Genomic DNA, 20,401 nt, shown 5'->3' on the forward strand with positions numbered 1-20,401 from the left:
CTCTCCAAGCCTTAGAGCAAGGGGGGTGGGGAACGGGTTCAAGTACTACTGTAATAATGTAGGATTTCTAACTATTATAAATAATAGTTGACAGGCTCGGGTTTAACGAGAAAATAAATCAATTGAAGTTCCCATCTAAAAAAGTTAATTGAAGAGAGTGTTTAATAGTGGCAACTGTTTTCACTAAATCCATAGATACAACTGTTTTTATAATGTCCGTTTGAGTAATTAGTAATGATCTACTTATGATCCTTATAGGACCCAAAAATAATAATAGACTCAATACCTAAAATAAAAATATTGTAATAGATTTTTTTTCCTATGATAATTCAATAATTATAGGAAAAAGTTGACGGATGCCTTAAGTTAAGGGCATTGATTTAAGATATATATTTAGAAATCTTTTATGAGAAAAGAAAAAAAAAAACATTTAGTAAATTTTTTATGGCTTTTTATATTTTTCATAAAAGTAATGTTAAAATTTTTCTAAAATGATTTATTAATAATTGCTCTAAAAATACCTGCTAACATGACCCTAGATTATAAACAACCAAGATCCCTTGGTTTATAAAGAACCAAGATTACACGGGTACATGTTTTCAGCTCCACAAAGGTGCCAATTTGGCACTAAACTAATGGGTATCCCATGTGGTAATTGGTTGAATAAGATGGGTAAATCTTACCATTCCAACTCTTCGTCGAACGAAATCTCAACACAAGGAGAAACAAGATCTCTAGCGAAAGCTCAACACAACAAGGTGAAACAATTTTGTTTGCCAAAACTGGGGAAAAGAGAGCTTTTCAAACATGAATGATTACTTAAATATAATATGATTTACGTCTCTCCTTTTTTCTTTTCTTTTTTTGAAGGACACGATTTAGGCTCTTTTTATAACTTGATATCGATGTAAAATCTAACTTTGGATGGTACATGTACATCCCCTCCATCTCTCTCTCCAAAACGAAGTAAAAAAACAAAAAAAACAAAAAACAAAAAACAAAAAACAAAAACAAAAACAAAAAAAGAGAAAGAGGACCGACATAAAATGATTTATGGAATACTATTTAGGACAACACGTGCAAGACACATGCTTGCTGTGGAAAAAAAAAATTAGTGATTAAAGTCAATTTTAAATTTTATTTATATCACAAAACAAAGAAATAAATCATTTGATTTTTAAAGTACATAAACATTTACATTAATTAAAAGAGACATTAATTTTAAGAGTTTTGACAATTATGTCATAAAAAGTTAATCTCATTTGTATAAGAATTTTGATCACACACAAAGTTAAAATAGTTATTTAAAATATAAATATCTATTTTACTATAATAGTTTTTTAGTACCTATTTGCTAGAGGCAAAATATCCCCTTTCTAAACATTTCTAAGAATGATAACAAATATCATCATCTTCCAATAATAAGCAACTGATATATATATATATATATATATATATAACAAAAGGCATGTGTCATCAAATTTTTCCATTAAGTAAATTATAAGTTTCAAAAATTTAAACCTAGAAAATCAATATTCTTTAGATAACAAATAAAATACGTTATATCATCATTCCAACTTTTCAATAATTACTACCGCCTAAAACTCAAAATATATAAAGAAAATTTTTGAGAAGTTAAAACTTAGTGGGAGTATTTTTGACATTATACAATAAAATATTTTAAAAATCATAAGTTTTCATTAGAGTTTAACTGAGAGAATAACAATATGACATATTTGCTATTTTCCAAAATATTAAGAAAAAAATTGCTTAATTTTAAAGTTTAAGGAGGAATTGTAAACTACCCCAAACATAAAAAATGAAAAATGTTTTTATCCTAAGTTTTTGTTTTTGTTTTTGTTTTTTTTTTTTTTTTTTTTTTTGTAAAACTATGTTTTTACTTAAAATGGTGCATAAAGAAAAAAAAATACAAAAAGTCAACCCGAAAAAACTATACGTGAAACAGTGAATTTTGGCTCAACAAAGTTGACTAAACCAACAAAAAATTTCTAAAATCACAACTGAATGGCACAACATTTTCATAATACTTTTATAATTTTATTATATTTTATTTTGACTCGTAAAGAATTGACACCTCAACAATTTTGAAAATATTGTGACGACAACAAGATGTCTTAACATTTTCACAAAAGAAGTGTTATGTTCACGATATTTTCACAACAAATTACAAGTAATAGGTTGTTATAGGTGGTTATGGATATAACACTTCTTTGTTATGAAAGTGTTTTACACACATAGTTTTAGCACTTCTTGAGTGAGAAAATTAAGATAAAATTTCTATTTGAAGAAGTAAGAAACTATATATAAAAAATGTATGTCATACAAAGTTAATCTCATTCGTATAAAAATTTTGATCACATACAAAGTTATGATAGCTATTTAATATATATATATATATATATATATTTATTTTACTATAATAGTTTCTTAGTACTTATTTGCTAAATGTAATATCCACTTACTAAAAACTTATAAAAATGATAACGAATATCGTCATCTTTCAACAATAAGCAACTGATTTTTGCTAAGGCATTGTTACAATATTTAAATTTTCATAATAAAGGATATCATATGATACAATTGAATAACTTTATCAAATACCTTCAACCATACACAATGAAAATTTTGTCATTCATACTTTCTTCTTTATCATTCTATATGAGTCTAGGTGCAATCTTTAGCTTAATTAGTTTTTAATGAACACCCATTTTAGGCAAGGAAAAAAAAAGATAACAAAATGCATGTATTATCAAATTTTCCATTAGATAAATTATAAGTAGGCCTCGTCAATGGGCCGGGCCGGGCCAGCCTGACCCATTTTTACTTGGCCCATGGGTCTAATGGGCTGAGCTTAATGGGCTGTTGACTAGTCAATGGGCTGGGTCGGGCCAGGTTGGATGGAAAAACCCTAGCCCATGGCCCTACCCATGGGCAATGCCCATTTGGGCTTTAGCGGGCTGGGCTAGTGAGGTGGGTTTAATGGGCTATCCATGGGCATTTTTAACAGGTCTTCAATGGGGTTATAAAAATTTAACCAAAAAAATTATAATTATATATTATTACAAACTATCAAATTGAACAATTAAATCTACTAAAAAGATTCTATTAAAAAAAAATACTAAGACATACCTCTTAAAAAGGTACTAAAATAAGATTAATTAACTTTTATTGATAAGAATAAATAAGTACATTGAATTAAATATCAACTCTTAAAGGAAATATTTGAAGAATAAAATATCAATTCTTAAAGGAAATATATGAAGAATCAAATATCAACTCATTAAGGAAAGAATTTCTTCCAACCAACGATAAGCTTTTATTTTTTTAAGGAATTTCTTCTATAATTGTAACTTGTAAGGAAAGAATTGGAATTTATCAAAGGAAAGAATGACTTTCTTTCCAGAGGCACAGAGGTAAGGCAACAGTCATCTTAGTAACTTTGTTTTAAAAATCAAAGTTACTAGACTAATACCAAAATATATATTTATTATGCATATTGTATTACAATCATTCCAAGTATTTAGTGGTTAGGTGTGTGGTTTTAAAGTTTTTATAATGTCTAAAGTTCAATCCCTCACCCACCCAACTCCCAAATTATTTTGTTATAAATTTTGGGCAATGAGTCAGGCTAACGGGTCGGGCTACTGGGCTGGGCTAATGGGCCGGCCCACCGAGCGCCCATGGGTAAAGAAACCAACCCATAGCCTGTCCCATTGGGCTACTGGGCTGCCCACTGGCTTCAATATTACCGGGTTGGGCTGCCCATTAGCCTGGTGGGCTAGCGGGTTATTGGACCAGCCCATGGGTCATGGGCTATTTGATGACCCTTAATTATAAGTTTTTAAGATTTAAACCTAGAAAATTAATGTTCTCTAGGTAACAAATAAAACACCTTATACAACCATTCCAACTTTCTAAGCATTACTACTATCTAAAACTCAAAATATGTGAAGAAAATTTTTGAGATGTTAAAATTTAGTGAGAGTATTTTAGACATTACACAATGAAATATTTTAAGAATCATAATTTTTCATTTGGGTTTAATTGAGAGAATAAGAATATGACATATTTGCTCTTTTCCAAAATATTAAGGGAGAAATTGCTTGATTTTTTAAAGTTTAAGAAGGAATTTTGAACTACCTCGAACATAAAAGATGAAAAATGTTTTAATCCTAAGTTGTTATTTTTGTTTTCTGTGTGTGTGTGTGTAAAACTATATGTGTTTTACTTAAAATGGTGCATAAAGAAAAAAAAATACAAAATTTTAACCCAAGAAAACTGTACGTGAAACATTGAATTTTGGCTCAATAAAAATTGACAAATAAAAAAAATTTCTAGAAACAATGGCACAACATTTTCATAATACCTTTATTACTTTGTTATATTTTACTTTGACTTGTAAATAATTGACACCTTAGCAGTTATGAAAATATTGTGAGGATAACAAAATGTCTTAACATTTTCACAAGAAAAATGCAATGTTCACAACATTTTCGTTGCAAATCATACATAGTAGGTTGTTACGGGTTGTTATTGGTGGAAAAAAAATAATTTCATTGGTAAGTTTTAATTAAAGTAATAATTTACCATCTAAGATTTGTTATGAAAATATTGTGGATGTAGCACTTTTTTTTATTCCACAATACCTTTATTTTTAGTTGTGGTTTGTTCCAATATGATATTTTATTATTTCATTTTGACATATAAAGAATTAACACCTCAAAATTTGTGAAAATATTGTGTCAATTTGTTGTGTTAATATTTTATTTTTATTATTATATAAGCAAGTTACCGCGCACACACACAAAAAAAAAAAAAAAAAAAAAAAAAAAAAAAAAAAAAAAGGATGAAGAAGAAGAAGAAGAAGGCGTAAGTAACAGTGTCCAATTGAATAAACCAAATGTATTTTAGCTATACTCATTGGCTCTTTTTATATATATAGTAGTTAAGGCAACACGTGGAAGGCATGTGCTTACCATGGAAAAATTAAGAGTAAGGATTAAGATCAATTATAGATTTTATTTGTATCATAAAACAAATATATAAATCATTTTATTTTTAAAGTAAATTGAGATTTACATTAATCAAAAGAGACATTAATTTTAAGAATTTTGATAATTATGTTATAAAAAATTAATCTTATTCGTATAAGAATTTTGATCAACCACAAAGTTAGGGTAGCTATTTAACATATCAATATCTATTTTACTATAATAGTTTTTTAGAATCTATTTGGTAAAGGCAACATATTCACTCCCTAAAAACTTCTAAAAATGATAACGAATATTATCATTGTAGGGGTAAAAGGTCAGGGAGCCCATATCTATGTATATATTGGATCAGGGGCCCAATCCGAAGACATTAAACAATTCGAGGAGAGGTAAACACTTCCAGAAGGGTCTGTGCTAATAAGGAAAGAAATGGAATCCGATCAGAGCCACCTTGGGGGGAAAACGAGGAAGAATCCCTCCTCGGCTAGGCAAGGCCGAGGACAGAGGGCATGGTCTGCCATCAAGAACAACATTCCGAACCATTCCATGGAAAAAGATAAGTATTAAGAAGAAACAGGACAAAGGAAAGTTATAAAATATCTAAGATAAAGCTGCTACCATGGCATTGAATGCTCTGCAGTTGATTGAACCATGCTTTTCAGCCTTACAGTTGCTCCCAAAGACTTTAGAGAGGGGCTGATGGGACAAGTATCAGAACTATCAATCTAAATTTACACATGAAATGATGTATAAAAGAGAGAGAAGATGGAGAGAAAAGGGAGGGGCAATAACAAGGACCGGATTGGTAACCTAATCCAGAAGATATACAAGAACTGATCTCCTTAGACCGTGCCAAGGGCGATTTTCTTTAAGTATAACTTGCCTGTTCTTATTTTATTGTCATTTGAATCTATCATAATAATTATCTAACTCATTAGAGCCTAGATTTCCAACTCACTCTCTACAAATTCATTGTTTTGAGACTTTTTGGGCCAAAGCCCATACATATTTTGGGTCGGGGAGCCAAATTGCGTCCTTACAATCATCTTCCAATAATAAACAACTGAGTTTTGCTAAATATATATATATATATATATATATATATATATATAAAAGATAACAAAAGACGTGTGTCACCGAATGTTCCATTAGATAAATTATAAGTTTCAAAAATTTAAACTTAGAAAATCAATGTTCTTTAAATAACAAATAAAACACCTTATGTCATCATTCCAACTTTCCAAGAATTACTACCATTTAAAACTCAAAATACACGATGAAAATTTTTGGAATGTTAAAATTTAGTGGGAGTTTTTTAGACATTACACAATAAAATATTTTAAGGATCATAAGTTTTCATTAGGGCTTAATTGAGAAAATAAAAATATAATATATTTGCTATTTTCCAAAATATTATGGGAAAAATTGCTTGATTTTAATGTTTAAGGAGGAATTGTAAACTACGCCAAACATTAAAGATGAAAAGTGTTTTTATCCTAAATTTTTGTTTTTGTTTTTGTGTATAAAACTATGTGTTTTTACTTAAAATGGTGTAAAAAAAAAAAATACAAAAAGTCAATCCAAGAAAATTGTGTGTGAAACAATGAATTTTGGCTCAACAAAGCTGACTGAACCAATAAAAAATTTCTAAAATCACAACAGTATGACACAACATTTTCATAATTCCTTTATAATTTTGTTATATTTTATTTTGACTTGTAAAGAATTGACAGTTCAACAGTTTAGAAAATATTGTAACGACAACAAGATGTCTTAATATTTTTTTAAAAAAAATTGTTATGTCCATGACATTTTCATAACAAATTATAAGCAGTAGGTTGTTACTAGTTGTTATTGGTAGACAAAAAAGTAATTTCATTGGTAAGTTTGAGTTAGAACCAATAACAATTTACCACAAATGATTTGTTATGAAAGTGTTGTGAAAAATGTTGTGAATGTAGTACTTCTTTTTTTCACAATATCTTTATTTTTAATTATGGTTGGTTCTAATATGATAGTTTATTTTGACCTATAAGGAATTAATACCTCAACAATTGCAAAAATATTGTGAAAATTTTATTATTATTATTATTTGAAAAATAAAATAAAAAGTTGACTCGGTGATATTACCAAAAAAAGAAGAAGAAGAAGAAGAAGAAGGACAATGAGGCGATGAACAATACATATTAAACAAACCAAAAGGTACCGTAACTTTTGCACATTTTGGGTTTTTATATATAGATACATATATAGAAAACCAATCTAGGAGAAACAAAACTATTTAAAAAAAAAAAAAATTAGGTGCACATGATGTTGTAATTAGAAAAATAAAATAAAAAAGTTGACCCGGGGATATTTACTAGAAAAAAAAAAAAAAAAAGAAAAAAAAAAGACAATGAAGTGATAAACAGTACATATTAAACAAACCAAAAGATACTGTAACTTTTATATATTCTCGCTTTATATATATATATATATATATATAATTAAAAAAAAAAACCAACCTAGGAGAATCAAAACTATTTAAAAATAAATAAAAAAATTAGGTGCACATGGTGTTGTACCCATGGCAGGTAACCATATTTTACAAAGTAAAATAAAAAAGACACTAGATTTTCCCTTCCCGTTAGGCCTTAATCATGGTGGGTACACCCAAATTGGTCAGGAATTCTTTGGAAAAAGGAAGGGATGAATTTCTTATTATGCCTAAGTTTTTGTTAGTTCAATTGGTAAAAAATTTTATTGCAAAATAAGAGATTTAGGATTTTTAACTCCCTTCTACACCATAAATCGATTGGAATCTTAGCATGATGATCAATGACAATCATCATGATAAATATATATATATATATATATATATGTTGCTTATGCTATAAACTTATCATAACTCATAACTCCTTCATACTCATTGTTTCATACACTTAATTCCCTGTTTTACTCTTTTCCTTATCGTATATGCAACCAATTCACACTATAAACCGATTGGTGTTTAGGGTTCTAACCAGGGCAGAACTATATTGCCCATTGGGGGGCCATGGCCCCTCCAAAAATTTAAAATATATTTTCCTAGTATATATATTAGTGAAAAATTTTAAAGGATTCATTAAAAAAATCAGGATTTGCCCCCCCCCCCCCAAAAAAAATTCAAGCTCTCAAACAATGCTCTAAAAAAAAAATTTGACTAACAGACCCAATAATTATAGAGATAATGTCTTATTTTCTCAATTTCAATTTTATAATTTCACTTGTTTCTCAAAAATACTTTTAAGGCTTTGGATCATTCACAATTTTGAAGACTTCATTGGTTTCATTGGAGGTTTTTTATTCATTTTGATAGACAACTCAACAATTTATATTGCAAATGAAAATTGTAAGAATTCACTATGAAAATGATAATGGTTGAATTTTATTTTATGAAATATCATCATCAAGTTTTTTTCTATAAATTTTAAAAATACCAAGTTTCTTTTTATGCGTGTGTGGAACATATCTAATATCAAAGTAGACAACATTATGATCACTAGATGATAACTTCAGTACTATAACTCGGCCCACCCAAAGTAAAATTTTCGGTGCCGCCCCTAGTTCTAACCCTGTCTACACTATAAACCAATTAGTTTTTGTAAGGACACGATTCGTAACGACCCGTAACAGTGTTGGGTTCGTACGCAAAAAGGCCCAAACAACATCATTTGTAGAGCGTGGGTTTGAAAGGCTAGGCCTCAATTATCAGCTGGTGGGTTTTTCATGGTGTTTACATATGATTAGGTCATTTTCGCCCTAGGATTCTTTATCCTGGAGGCGGGCTAGGAGGTTCTGGTTTTTGGCCATTTTTCCCAGCCTCCTTTTTGTGCACTAACTTTTACATTATATAGTCCTTCTTGGTTGATCCTAGCCCTCCACTTGCTGGTCAGGCAGGTGCTTACTTCTGTACATGTCCCATCATCTGTCCCCTCTTACTTTCTATTAGTTGCGAGGATCGAAGTTACACCGTCCAAGCGTCTTTTCTCATTACCATGATCAGGGCGTTGGCCGGTGCATTTAATGCGGAGGGGACGTATTTTCCTTGAACCTATTTTGCATCGTACCTCCACGTGGGCCCTATTCCACTCACATCCCCTTTAAGAAACTATTTGGGGATGACCTTCACTAAGACGTTGCTCTTCTCATCAAAGTTTTGAAGTGCCGAGGATAAGGTCGTCCTCAGCTGTTCCCCTTAACCCCTCGGCCTTTGATCACTCGTCCTCAGCACACTACCTCCTCGGCACGGGCCCTGAGCCCGGATAGAGCGTGGGCCGGATCATAAGCTCCCCGGCCCTACAGTTTTAACACCTTATATTTATTGTTTCATCCACAAAACAATTTATTTTTCTGTCAAAGAAGAAATAAGGATTATAATCCGTCTACACCATAAACTTATCGGTGTCTTAACCTAATGATAAAAAGCAATTATCATAAATAAATAAAAAAATTTACTTAAAATTAACATAACTGTTTTTTTTTTTTTTTTTTTTATGAACTAAAATTAACATAACTTATAACACCCTCATACTCATTGTTTCGTATACTCAACTCTTTACCTTACTCTTTTCTTTATCATATTCTCTCTATATACTCATTGCTTCGTACACTCAATTCTTTACCTCACTATTTTCCTTATCATATTCTCCCTATCTGCAACCAATACAAAGTGTGAAATAACGGACGCTTTTTTTTTTTTTTTTTTTATGGGAAAAAAAACGGACGCTTTTGTTGCCTAAACTATCGCACATTTTATTATCTGGTCATGTGACTCATGTGCAATAGCAAAGGGAATTTAATAAAATAAATAAACATAGATTGGTGCAAACAACAAGGCCATCACTATTTACTTAGCCAAAAAAAGAAGAAAAAACATCATTATTAAGAATAAGAACATACCCTCTTCCTCAAAAAAAAAAAAAAAAAGAATAAGAACATACCCCACCAAATTTTTAAATTTTCATTACAAAAACTGAAGTATCTGTTCCTGCTTTCCTAACGTTACAATTTTGACTTTTTTTCAAAAAAATTGGCCGTTTGAATCAGAAGTACAGGTTGGAGTTTAAAATACGCCTTTTTATTTCCGTCTTTACAGCATTGGTGTCTGTGCCATTTTTTTTATCCTCAAGCATGAAAAATGAAAAACTGTCTACAAGCAATGGATAATTATTCCAATTATTTCTATGGTTATTTTTATAGACAAATTTCATCAAGTTACACGACTCCGTAGTTGCAATCTCATGTTTTGGTGGGGACTGCCGTCACTGCCCACTAAAGAAAAGGAAAATGTTGTGATGGATATGGAAATAGTACAGAACAATGGGCCATCATAATTAAATTATGAGGACCACACTGTCTATTTTTTTTTTTTTTTTTTGGGATCAAACACTTTCAATATTCCTTGGCTGTAACTTGTAGTTCCTTCTTTCTTGTCTTTGTTTTCAAGCCTGTTATGATGGGGGAGCTGGGAAAAGGATTGACAAATTAGAAAACAAAATGTCTTCTCCCTACTTACACAACATATTATATATATATATATATATATAAGGTTGAGTTCAAGTTACCTCTAGTGTAACCCAATAACTTGTTATAAAATTCATATTTTCAAAATCTTACTGTTAAATTACTTATTCTATATGTTCTTAACATACACGTCAATTTTCATGGCAATCGAATGTTATTGACTATTCGATTTATAAACTCATCTTTAATACATTATTTTAAACTACAAAAATTTGAATTTAAACAATTAATTGATAACATGACTATTGGTCTTTAGTCACCTTGAAATTTTGCAAACATAGAGAATATATGAAAATAGTATAATCTAATGGTAGATTTATCAAAATTCGTATCCAATTAAAAAAGAGAGATGCTACGTTCACAATATTTTTATAACAAATCATAGGCGGTTAGTTGTTATTAGTTCAAATTTAAACCTAACACTAAAATTACTTTTTTGCCCCAACAGTAACAATCGGTAACAACCTGTCACTTATGATTTGTTGTAAAAAATGTTATGAATATATCATTTCTCATTAAAAAATATTAAATTGTATAATATTACTTAAAGTTATATATATATATATATAGAGAGAGAGAGAGAGAGAGAGAGAGAGAGAGAGAGAGAGAGAGAGAGAGGGGGTTAAGTTCAAGTTATACACTAAAATTACTTTTTTGCCCCAATAGTAACAATCGGTAACAACCTGTCACTTATGATTTATTGTAAAAATGTTGTAAAAAATGTTATGGATATATCATTTCTCATTAAAAAATATTGAATTGTGTAATATTACTTAGAGTTATATATATATATATATATATATATAAAGAGAGAGAGAGAGAGAGAGAGAGAGAGGGGTTAAGTTCAAGTTATACTTGGTGTAACATTAAAAAATTCATATTTTGAAAATCCCACCATTGAATTACACGTTCTATATGTTCTTAACATTCATGTCAATTTTCATGTCAATTGGAAGTTATTTACCACTCGGTCCATAAATTCATCTTTCATGCATTATTTTAAATTACAAAAATTTGAATTAAACAGTTAATTAATGACATGAGTATTAATCTTTGATCACCTTGACATTTTGCAAGCATAGAAAATATATGAAGATAATATAATCTAACGGTGAATTTGTTAAAATTCATATCCAATTAAAAAATATTAAGTGATGTAAGTTTAAAAGTTACAATATATATATATATATATATATATAGATAGATTGTTTTACATTGAAAATGGTGCCAATAAGCCATATAAAAGTGATGCATCAATCCCGATTGTTATTGATTTTATCTATATTTATTATAATAATATGAAGTGTGAGCTTGGTAAAAATTATTTTTATCAACTTATTTTACTATTCAGCTTAATTTTACTATTATTTATGGGTTCCACTACACTTTTTGATATTATTCATGAATCTCACTGTACTATTTCAACTAACTTTTATCTTAATCTACAGTACTTTAGCAAAAAAATTTCAGTTTCAATAAAATAAACGGATCCCAAATAGACATGAACGCTTTTAATTTTTGTTGGTTTTTTTACTTTTTATAATCTTGTCACACAACGTTTGAAAACCTATATATTTGTATGTCATCATTTTAAAATTTTAACATGAGAAGGGTCTTGTTAACATAGTTTTTAGTAAGTTGATTTGCAAACTATGTTAGTTTAAACTAATTAGGAGCCACCATCTTTTTAGAAATCCTTCTCAAAAAAATCTCTTTAGAAATCAATCTAATATTAAATTAAATTATGTATGTTATTTTCTGCAAATTCTCTAATATGCTTTTTATTTATTAATAATTTTTAATTAAATATGTAGTAGATATTACTTTTGTATAACTTGCATCTGTTTTATGTGTTATCAACTAGTAATATATTGAAATGAAAGCTCAATAAAAGACCCAAATTTGATTCTAGTTTACATTCTAATAGTTTTTAAATGGTAAGGGTCCGTTTGGTAATATGTGTGGGTAAAAAAAGGTTGTGAAAATATGTGTTGTGGTGTTATTTAAACAACAAAAACTATTATTTAAATAACACTAACAAAACAAGCCCTTAGTTTTGCGTCAGTGTCTCTCCAATTTAAAACAACATTAGACTCATTTAAAAATACTTCAAGTCCAATTAAAGTTACTTTCAACTAATTTAAATAATACCCAAAAAAATTGTTCATTTTAAATATATTTTCAAAATAGCTCAATTTCATAACTGATCTGAAAAAATAAAAATAAAAATTTGGAAAGAATAAAATTGAAAAAACCTCTTCTTTGAGGGAGTAAAAATATAATTTACCCTGTAGTTTTTTATTTTATATATATATATATATAGATATATATATATATATATATATATTTTTGGGGTATTCCTAATTTCCTATATTTTAAATTATTTATCTTGCTTATAATAAATCATCCCGAATACACCTATGACATTACTAGAGACAGCTATACGCGTCTTTTGAGTTGCCCAGAGTATCAGTCAAGGAGACAAAACCGACTCTTGAAGTCTTCAAGTTAGGCAAAGATCTTAAAATAAGATCTTACGCAAATTCTAATATTGCAACCAAATCTCACGTTCATTTTTAAAATAATGTATTATAATTGATCCAATCAAAAAAGAAATTGATATCAGATCAAAAAAGAAGAAGAAAAGAAATTGATATAATTAATAGTAAGTGATGCAACTAATTTCACACTTATTTTTACAATATTTTAATGTAATTGATTGAATCAAAAAAGAAATTGATATAATTAATGGAAAGTGATTAAAAAAAGTGACGAGTCTATGTGAATCTAACAACTTTTGTTTTGATTTGTCTAATAAAGCTAAAGAAATTAATATAATTGATGGTAAGTGATTGAAAAAAAAAAATGTGATGAGTTCATGTCAATTGGATAAGTTTTGTTTTGTTTTGTCCAATAAAACTATTAAAAAAAATGATATAATTGATGGTAAGTGATTGAAAAATTAAAGTGACAATTCTAAAAATAGTGAAGAGAAAATAATGGAATAATGTGAAATTGAAGGTCTGTTTGGGATTCATTTATTTTGTTGAAAGTGAACATTTTTTGTTGAAATTGAAATTTTTTTGCTTAAAGTACTATAGATAAATATAAAAATTAACTGAAATAGTCCAATCAGACTTATAAATAATACCAAGAAAAGCAGTGAATCCCATACATAGTTACAAAAATAAGTTTAAGCAGAACCATTGAATCACTCACATTTCCTCTAAAAAAACCATGGGAAAAAAAAAGATTTTGGATACTATTTATTTGTATAAATAGTATGATGGAACCTATTTTTAATAAAAAATTTATTAAAAAAATAAGTTTATAGATTCGTAAACCGTACACGGAACCCACTCAAAAAAGCAGAATAAGGGTTGAAACGCGCTTCTAAAAAAAAGACGCCGGACCAGATCATCAGTATACAAACGGGTAGTATAAAGTAACAACCCATTGTCAGTCATGTAGTGTCAAATTTGAAAGCTTCCTGCATCCATACTGGAAGAGATAGTGGATAAAAAGGCAAAGGTAAGATATATCAATCTCTTATCTTATATCTCTCTCAATCAGTTTGGTTTCTAAGCTTGTGTGTGTCTCTGTTCAGCTAGTAAGTTCAGTTCAATGCTTTCTTTCACACTTCTTATTCCTCTGTTAATCTTCACATTTGAGCTTACTTCAGTATGACATCTTTGTATATGCTTAAAGCTCTGTGTTTGTGTCATTTTTCAATCATAGTTTGTGTATGATGCAGAGTCTCTGTTAATGTTGCTATCAGCTGTATATCATATTGAAGCTTATCTATTATCTGACTCAGTTTAAAATCTTCAGATTACAGGCCAAAAGATCTCGACTTGGGTGTGCTAAAATGGGGAGACTTTCAAAACCCATGATGGGTTTCATGCTATTATGCTGTTTAGCAGTGCTCACTGAAGCAGAATACATAAAATACAAGGACCCAAAACAGCCATTGGGAGCTAGAATCAAAGACCTCATGAAGCGAATGACCCTTGAAGAAAAGATCGGCCAAATGGTGCAGATCGAGCGCACTGTTGCCACCCCAGATGTCATGAAGCAATACTTCATTGGTAAACATCTTGGTTCATATATATAACTATATATACATGTTGTACTTGTATGTATGTTGTCAAGGTGTGGTTTTTAGTACACAAATCATGTTTCTGAGTAAAATGGTGTGTGTGGGTTTTGGCCAGGGAGTGTGTTGAGTGGCGGAGGGAGTGTACCGGCTCCAAAGGCCTCAGCTGAGGCTTGGATCAATGCAGTGAATGAGATCCAAAAGGGATCTCTATCGACCCGTCTCGGGATTCCTATGATTTATGGGATTGATGCAGTTCATGGCCACAACAACGTGTACAATGCCACTATTTTCCCTCACAATGTTGGGCTTGGTGTCACCAGGTAAGTATTTAATATACACCTTGATGCAGATTGCAGGCATGATTTTTTGTTTTAGTCTTAAGTGATTGATGTACCAATTACTTGTTTGTTGATTTCCAAAAGGATACTAACTCATTGATGGAAGTTGGAAGAATATAGAATTAGATTGTCTCAATCAAATTCAAAAGTTCTGATGTTTTGAATAGTTAAATAGCTTCACTAAATTTTAGAAGAAATTTTTTTGGTATTACTGGATAATTTAATGGTTATATATATATAAGCTGGGATATTGTTACAATCTATCTAAAAGGAAAAGTTTTGATCTTGTCGAGGATAATGAATGAATGGGAAATACATCAAATTCCTATCTGTTTTAAAAAGTCCACAGTTTTTAAATATGTTGGATTTAATTTTATTTTTGTTCTTTCAGGGATCCTCAACTTGTCAAGAAGATTGGAGAGGCAACAGCTCTTGAAGTTAGAGCAACAGGAATTCCATACGTTTTTGCTCCGTGCATTGCGGTAATTGAACATTTGAAATAGTTTTATTGGTGACTTCCAATCCCCACCCTCAAAAGAATAAAACCTTGAACAGTTATATTGACATATTTTGTCCACTACCTTGGTTTCACAGGTTTGCAGGGACCCACGATGGGGTCGGTGCTATGAAAGTTATAGTGAGGACCCTAGGATTGTTCAAGCAATGACTGAGATTATACCTGGCTTGCAAGGAGAACTCCCTGCCAAATCTCGAAAGGGCATTCCCTTTGTTGCTGGAAAGTAAGAGCCCTTTTCTACTTTTATCACATTGTCCTATTTGTTTACTCTGGGTGAATTATAATTAACCTTGACTAGATTCAGATAAATGCCTCCATTAGCATATGTGTTCTATTGTAATAATTGCACGAGCTTCTAAATAGAACTTACTTGGAAGTGGCTAACATTCACATGAAGTGAAGAACATCTGAAAAGTTGATTAACTCAAACTTGAAAAGAAATGACAGATGTTGTTCTTGTCTTGAAGTGATCTACTTTAAGAACCTATTCAAGATTATAAGCTTAATGCTCATTTGATCATTACTCTTTCACATATGCTTACCTTAATATTTGTATGAGCATTAAGGGAAAATGTATTTTGAGTTCTCCACACATTATTAATCAAAAAAATGCTTGCCTTATCCAATATAAGCCTGTCAAGGGTGAACATCCTATATGGATGTATTACTTAGTTTCACATATGCATGAATAGTTTCTTTAGGAAAATTTGAGATCTCAATCCAGTAGTGGGCGATGTAGTGCTCTACATGTCAAGCATTATTAAATGACAGAAAAATAGAAAAGCTAAGTGCGTGGGATCCTTCCCATGGTCAATGTTCAAAGCAACAGCTCACATTATTTGAATTAAGTTGGTAAGGGTCAACATCCAATGGATATGATATTTTCAAGTCTTGCCTGATAAATATTACTTTTGGACCTCTTTTGGTTGTTCTAGACGAATGGTAAGTCTAAGTGGCGGAACATGTCTAGGCATATATAAATTATAATAACGACAAAGCTAGGTCCCCCAAGCCCTTCCTATGTTCACGCTCTATGTATTGATTTCATAGGTGGATTTCCTAATGTCCACCTATGAAATCAATACATACATTTTTCCAATTTAGTACTTGTCCCATATTATTATTCCGCCATTTTCAGGCAGTCAACTCCTCTCAAAATCTTGGTATTTTTGCAAAGCAAGGGGTTGCTTCACATTGTTTTCATAGAAGGATCAGTTCACCAATTCTATTTATGCAAACATCATTTGTGAAAATTTTTTCTTGTCCATATATGGACTAACATATTACAATGTTATATGGTAATTAATTGAATTTCTGTAGCATATAAGATGAACAGAAATTCAAAACCTGGCAATAACAATTTCACCTAATTTATTGATCACTGTGGCTAGACAAAAGGTTGCAGCCTGTGCTAAGCACTTTGTGGGAGATGGTGGCACAACCAAGGGCATTGATGAGAACAACACTGTAATCAGTTTAAATGGATTGCTCAGCATCCACATGCCGGCTTACTATAACTCTATTAGCAAGGGTGTTGCAACAGTTATGGTATCTTACTCAAGCTGGAATGGGAAGAGGATGCATGCTAATGGTGATCTTGTTACTGGTTTCCTCAAGAACAAGCTAAAGTTCAAGGTGGAAAAAATCATTTGATTAAATTGTTTAATATAGTTTTGAAAGGAAACCCTGAAGGTGCAAAGTATAACAAGTTTCTTTGGGTGCATTTCAGGGTTTTGTCATATCAGATTGGCAGGGTATTGACAGGATTACCTCCCCTCCTCATCTTAACTATTCATACTCTGTTGAAGCTGGAGTTGGTGCTGGAATTGACATGGTCAGTCAACATTTAGAACATGTCTATTGTAAATTGTACATTCATCATTGTACCAAATAAATGACATTTTGATAAACTTAAAAATTCAGCATTAGATTCCTTCAGAACACACATGTAAGGCTTTTATTTTTATACTATTTTTCATTCTCTAATATTTCTAATTGTGTGTTGCAGATCATGATTCCGTACAACTTCACAGAGTTCATTGATGATCTAACCTATCAGGTGAAGAACAATATTATCCCAATGAGTAGAATAGATGATGCTGTGAAGAGAATCTTGAGGGTTAAATTTGTCATGGGTATCTTTGAGAATCCTCTAGCTGATTTCAGCCTGGTCAACCAACTTGGTAGTAAGGTATGTTCTCAAGTTTATTATTGTCTTAGGATGATTTCAATGCTCTTCATCTATCTTTGTCAATTGGCAGAATTTTGCCATGCAATAATCCTATGACTTGCCTGAGCAGGAACATAGAGAATTGGCAAGGGAGGCTGTGAGAAAATCACTTGTACTACTAAAGAATGGAAAATCTGCTGACAAGCCCTTGCTTCCCCTTCCCAAGAAAACAGCAAAGATACTAGTTGCAGGTAGTCATGCCGACAACTTAGGCAATCAATGCGGAGGCTGGACAATAACATGGCAGGGTCTTGGCGGCAATGATCTCACAATTGGTATGTTAACTTTTACCCATTTAATATGAGTGCTCATATATGAAACACTCTGGCAAGCCATTTTGCAAAATGTTAGTAAAAGATTTCACTTTAAAAGATACCCAGCCAAAACAATTGAGACTCAGTGGAAATCTCTTTACAGATTTATATACTACATGAAAACAGTCCACATGATGGTATGTATATACATATCTTATACTAAAGCATGTTTTGATGATTGTATAACCCATGTCTCAAGATGGTCATCTTTATAAAAAGGTCTCAATAAAACTTTAATTTGTACAATCAAACTTCTAGGAAAATAATCTATTAGTCAATTGCAATTTAATTCTTTATTATAAACAGTTGTTTGATGGTACAACATTTGCATGAACAGGTACTACAATCCTGAATGCTGTGAAAAATACAGTTGATCCTACCACCCAGGTTGTCTACAATGAGAATCCTGATGCAGAGTTTGTCAAGTCCAACAAATTCTCCTTCGCCATTGTTGTTGTGGGCGAGCCTACGTATGCAGAAATGTATGGTGATAGCTTCAATCTATCCATACCAGAACCTGGCCCAAGCACTATCAACAATGTTTGCGGTGCTGTCAAATGTGTTGTTGTTGTCATTTCTGGCCGTCCTGTTGTGATCCAGCCTTACCTCGCAAAATTAGATGCTCTTGTGGCTGCTTGGCTTCCAGGAACTGAAGGCCAAGGCGTTGCTGACCTATTGTTTGGTGACTTTGGATTCTCAGGCAAGCTTGCTCGTACATGGTTCAAGACAGTCGACCAGCTCCCAATGAATATTGGTGATCCCCATTATGACCCTCTATTTCCATTTGGGTTTGGCTTGACAACTAAACCTACCTAGAACTAGGACACCATTTAGGATGGATGGCTTCTTCTATCCGCATTTTTTCCTAGCTTGGGATACTCTGGACCTCCATGAGGTTTACCGAGTGTATTGTTTTCGAGAAATAATATTCAATGACCTTTTGACATTTTCTTTGCGCTTTTTCAATGAGAATATTAGATAACTTATCAAAAACAAAGAATGGTTGGTTAGTGCAATTACTCTATTTGACCGAGATTTTTTTTTTTTTTTCTTACTGAAAATATGAGTGCACTGTGCAGCTGCAGAGTACAGACAAATATGTAATTGGATAGTATTTAGGAATTGGTGATAATAAGATATAGGTTAATTACATTTTACTCATTTCTGATTGGGGTTTTCTGATTGGTGACAATAAAATATGAGTGCACTTTACTCATTTCTCATTTTAACTTGTTTCAAAAGTCACTTTAGCACCTGAGGTTGGCTCTGTCAAGTATCTGTTACCAACTCATCACTTTCATTGTTAAGTACATTACAAAAGAGATAAGATCTAAAAGTAGGAAATTTTTTTGCATTTAACATTATTTTTAAAATATTTTAGTTAGTTGTCATTTTTGTAAAACTATGTAGCAAACTAGCATCTCGAGACTTTAAAACTCGATTTCAAAGGTGAAATTCGAGTTTTTAAAACTCGAGTTGTGTGATGGGAATATGATGTGAAAAAAATCCACATGGAAATCAAGTATTTAAAACTTGATTTCCTATGTTCACTTAGTCCTTTCTTTCTTCTTTGTTCACCTGGTCCTGTCTTCTTTCATGGAATCCTTCATCGTGTTCAGATCTTCATCGTGTTCTTTCTATTCCCGTGCAGACTATTCTTCTTCTTCCTTTGGGTTCTTCTCTTCCTCTTCAATTTCTTCAGAATCTCAGATCTTCATCGTGTTCTTCAGATTCTTCTTCTTCTTTTAGGGAAAAGACTTGATTTCCATGTGACATAAATATTTCCATGTAAGCAATCAGAACTCGAGACTTTGAGTCTCAATTTCTTCACTAAACTCAAGCCTGAAAGGCTTGAGATGTTATTCTCCAAAGTTCTTTCCACTTTCTGCTAACTAACGATGTAGTGTGGCAAACTCATGCTACTCTGCAAATTACCTCCTAAAAGTAGTATTTGTAAAAATTGTGGAAGTAAAAGCAAAACACTACCACATTAATGATCATCCACTTCAAGATCTTAGCCTCTCTCATACACTTACAAATTGGTAATACAGCCTTTCACAACGAGCCCCACACGTTAGTTGGATCTATATATTGTGAGAGGCTAGATGCATACACTTACGACATGGCATGATATACCATCTCCAACTAAAATAGTCTAAGATAATGCCATGTGGCACATCCCTTACAATTTTCTTCATTTAACTTCAAGTTTACCAAACTTTGCATTTACATGAAAGGGTCTGACTTATCTCCAATGAAATTTTAATTGGACATCTCCTTTTCTTTCAAGGAAAAACAGTCACATCTTTCACTAACAAACCAACGGTTGTGATTATAACTCAATGAC

At 31.2% G+C, this 20,401-nt stretch overlaps 1 protein-coding gene across 2 annotated transcripts; it reads left to right on the plus strand.

Moving 5' to 3' along the window:
• Window positions 1–13,928: 13,928 nt before the first annotated feature.
• Window positions 13,929–19,070, plus strand: LOC115981972 (beta-glucosidase BoGH3B-like). 2 transcript variants are annotated; one of them, XM_031104432.1, is made up of 10 exons: window positions 13,929–14,087; window positions 14,388–14,644; window positions 14,771–14,975; window positions 15,385–15,475; window positions 15,588–15,733; window positions 16,902–17,145; window positions 17,240–17,344; window positions 17,519–17,701; window positions 17,811–18,015; window positions 18,392–19,070. In XM_031104432.1, exons 2-10 carry the CDS (start codon window positions 14,425–14,427, stop codon window positions 18,868–18,870), a joined length of 1,878 nt encoding a protein of 625 aa, XP_030960292.1. In that variant the 5' UTR covers window positions 13,929–14,087; window positions 14,388–14,424; the 3' UTR covers window positions 18,871–19,070. The 2 variants fall into 2 exon arrangements, with proteins under 2 accessions (XP_030960292.1, XP_030960301.1); XM_031104441.1 differs by lacking the exon at window positions 13,929–14,087 and adding an exon at window positions 14,096–14,166.
• The last annotated feature ends 1,331 nt before the right edge of the window (window positions 19,071–20,401 follow it).

Source organism: Quercus lobata, chromosome 1, assembly GCF_001633185.2.
Source record: "Quercus lobata isolate SW786 chromosome 1, ValleyOak3.0 Primary Assembly, whole genome shotgun sequence".
Classification (NCBI taxonomy): Eukaryota; Viridiplantae; Streptophyta; class Magnoliopsida; order Fagales; family Fagaceae; genus Quercus; species Quercus lobata.

Coding starts and splice junctions, on each gene's coding strand:
- LOC115981972 (XM_031104432.1), top strand. CDS start 14,425: ATGGGGAGACTTTCAAAACCCATGATGGGTTTCATGCTATTATGCTGT. Junction 14,976..15,384: donor GTTGGGCTTGGTGTCACCAG/GTAAGTATTTAA, acceptor TTGTTCTTTCAG/GGATCCTCAACTTGTCAAGA. Junction 15,476..15,587: donor TTTTTGCTCCGTGCATTGCG/GTAATTGAACAT, acceptor TTGGTTTCACAG/GTTTGCAGGGACCCACGATG.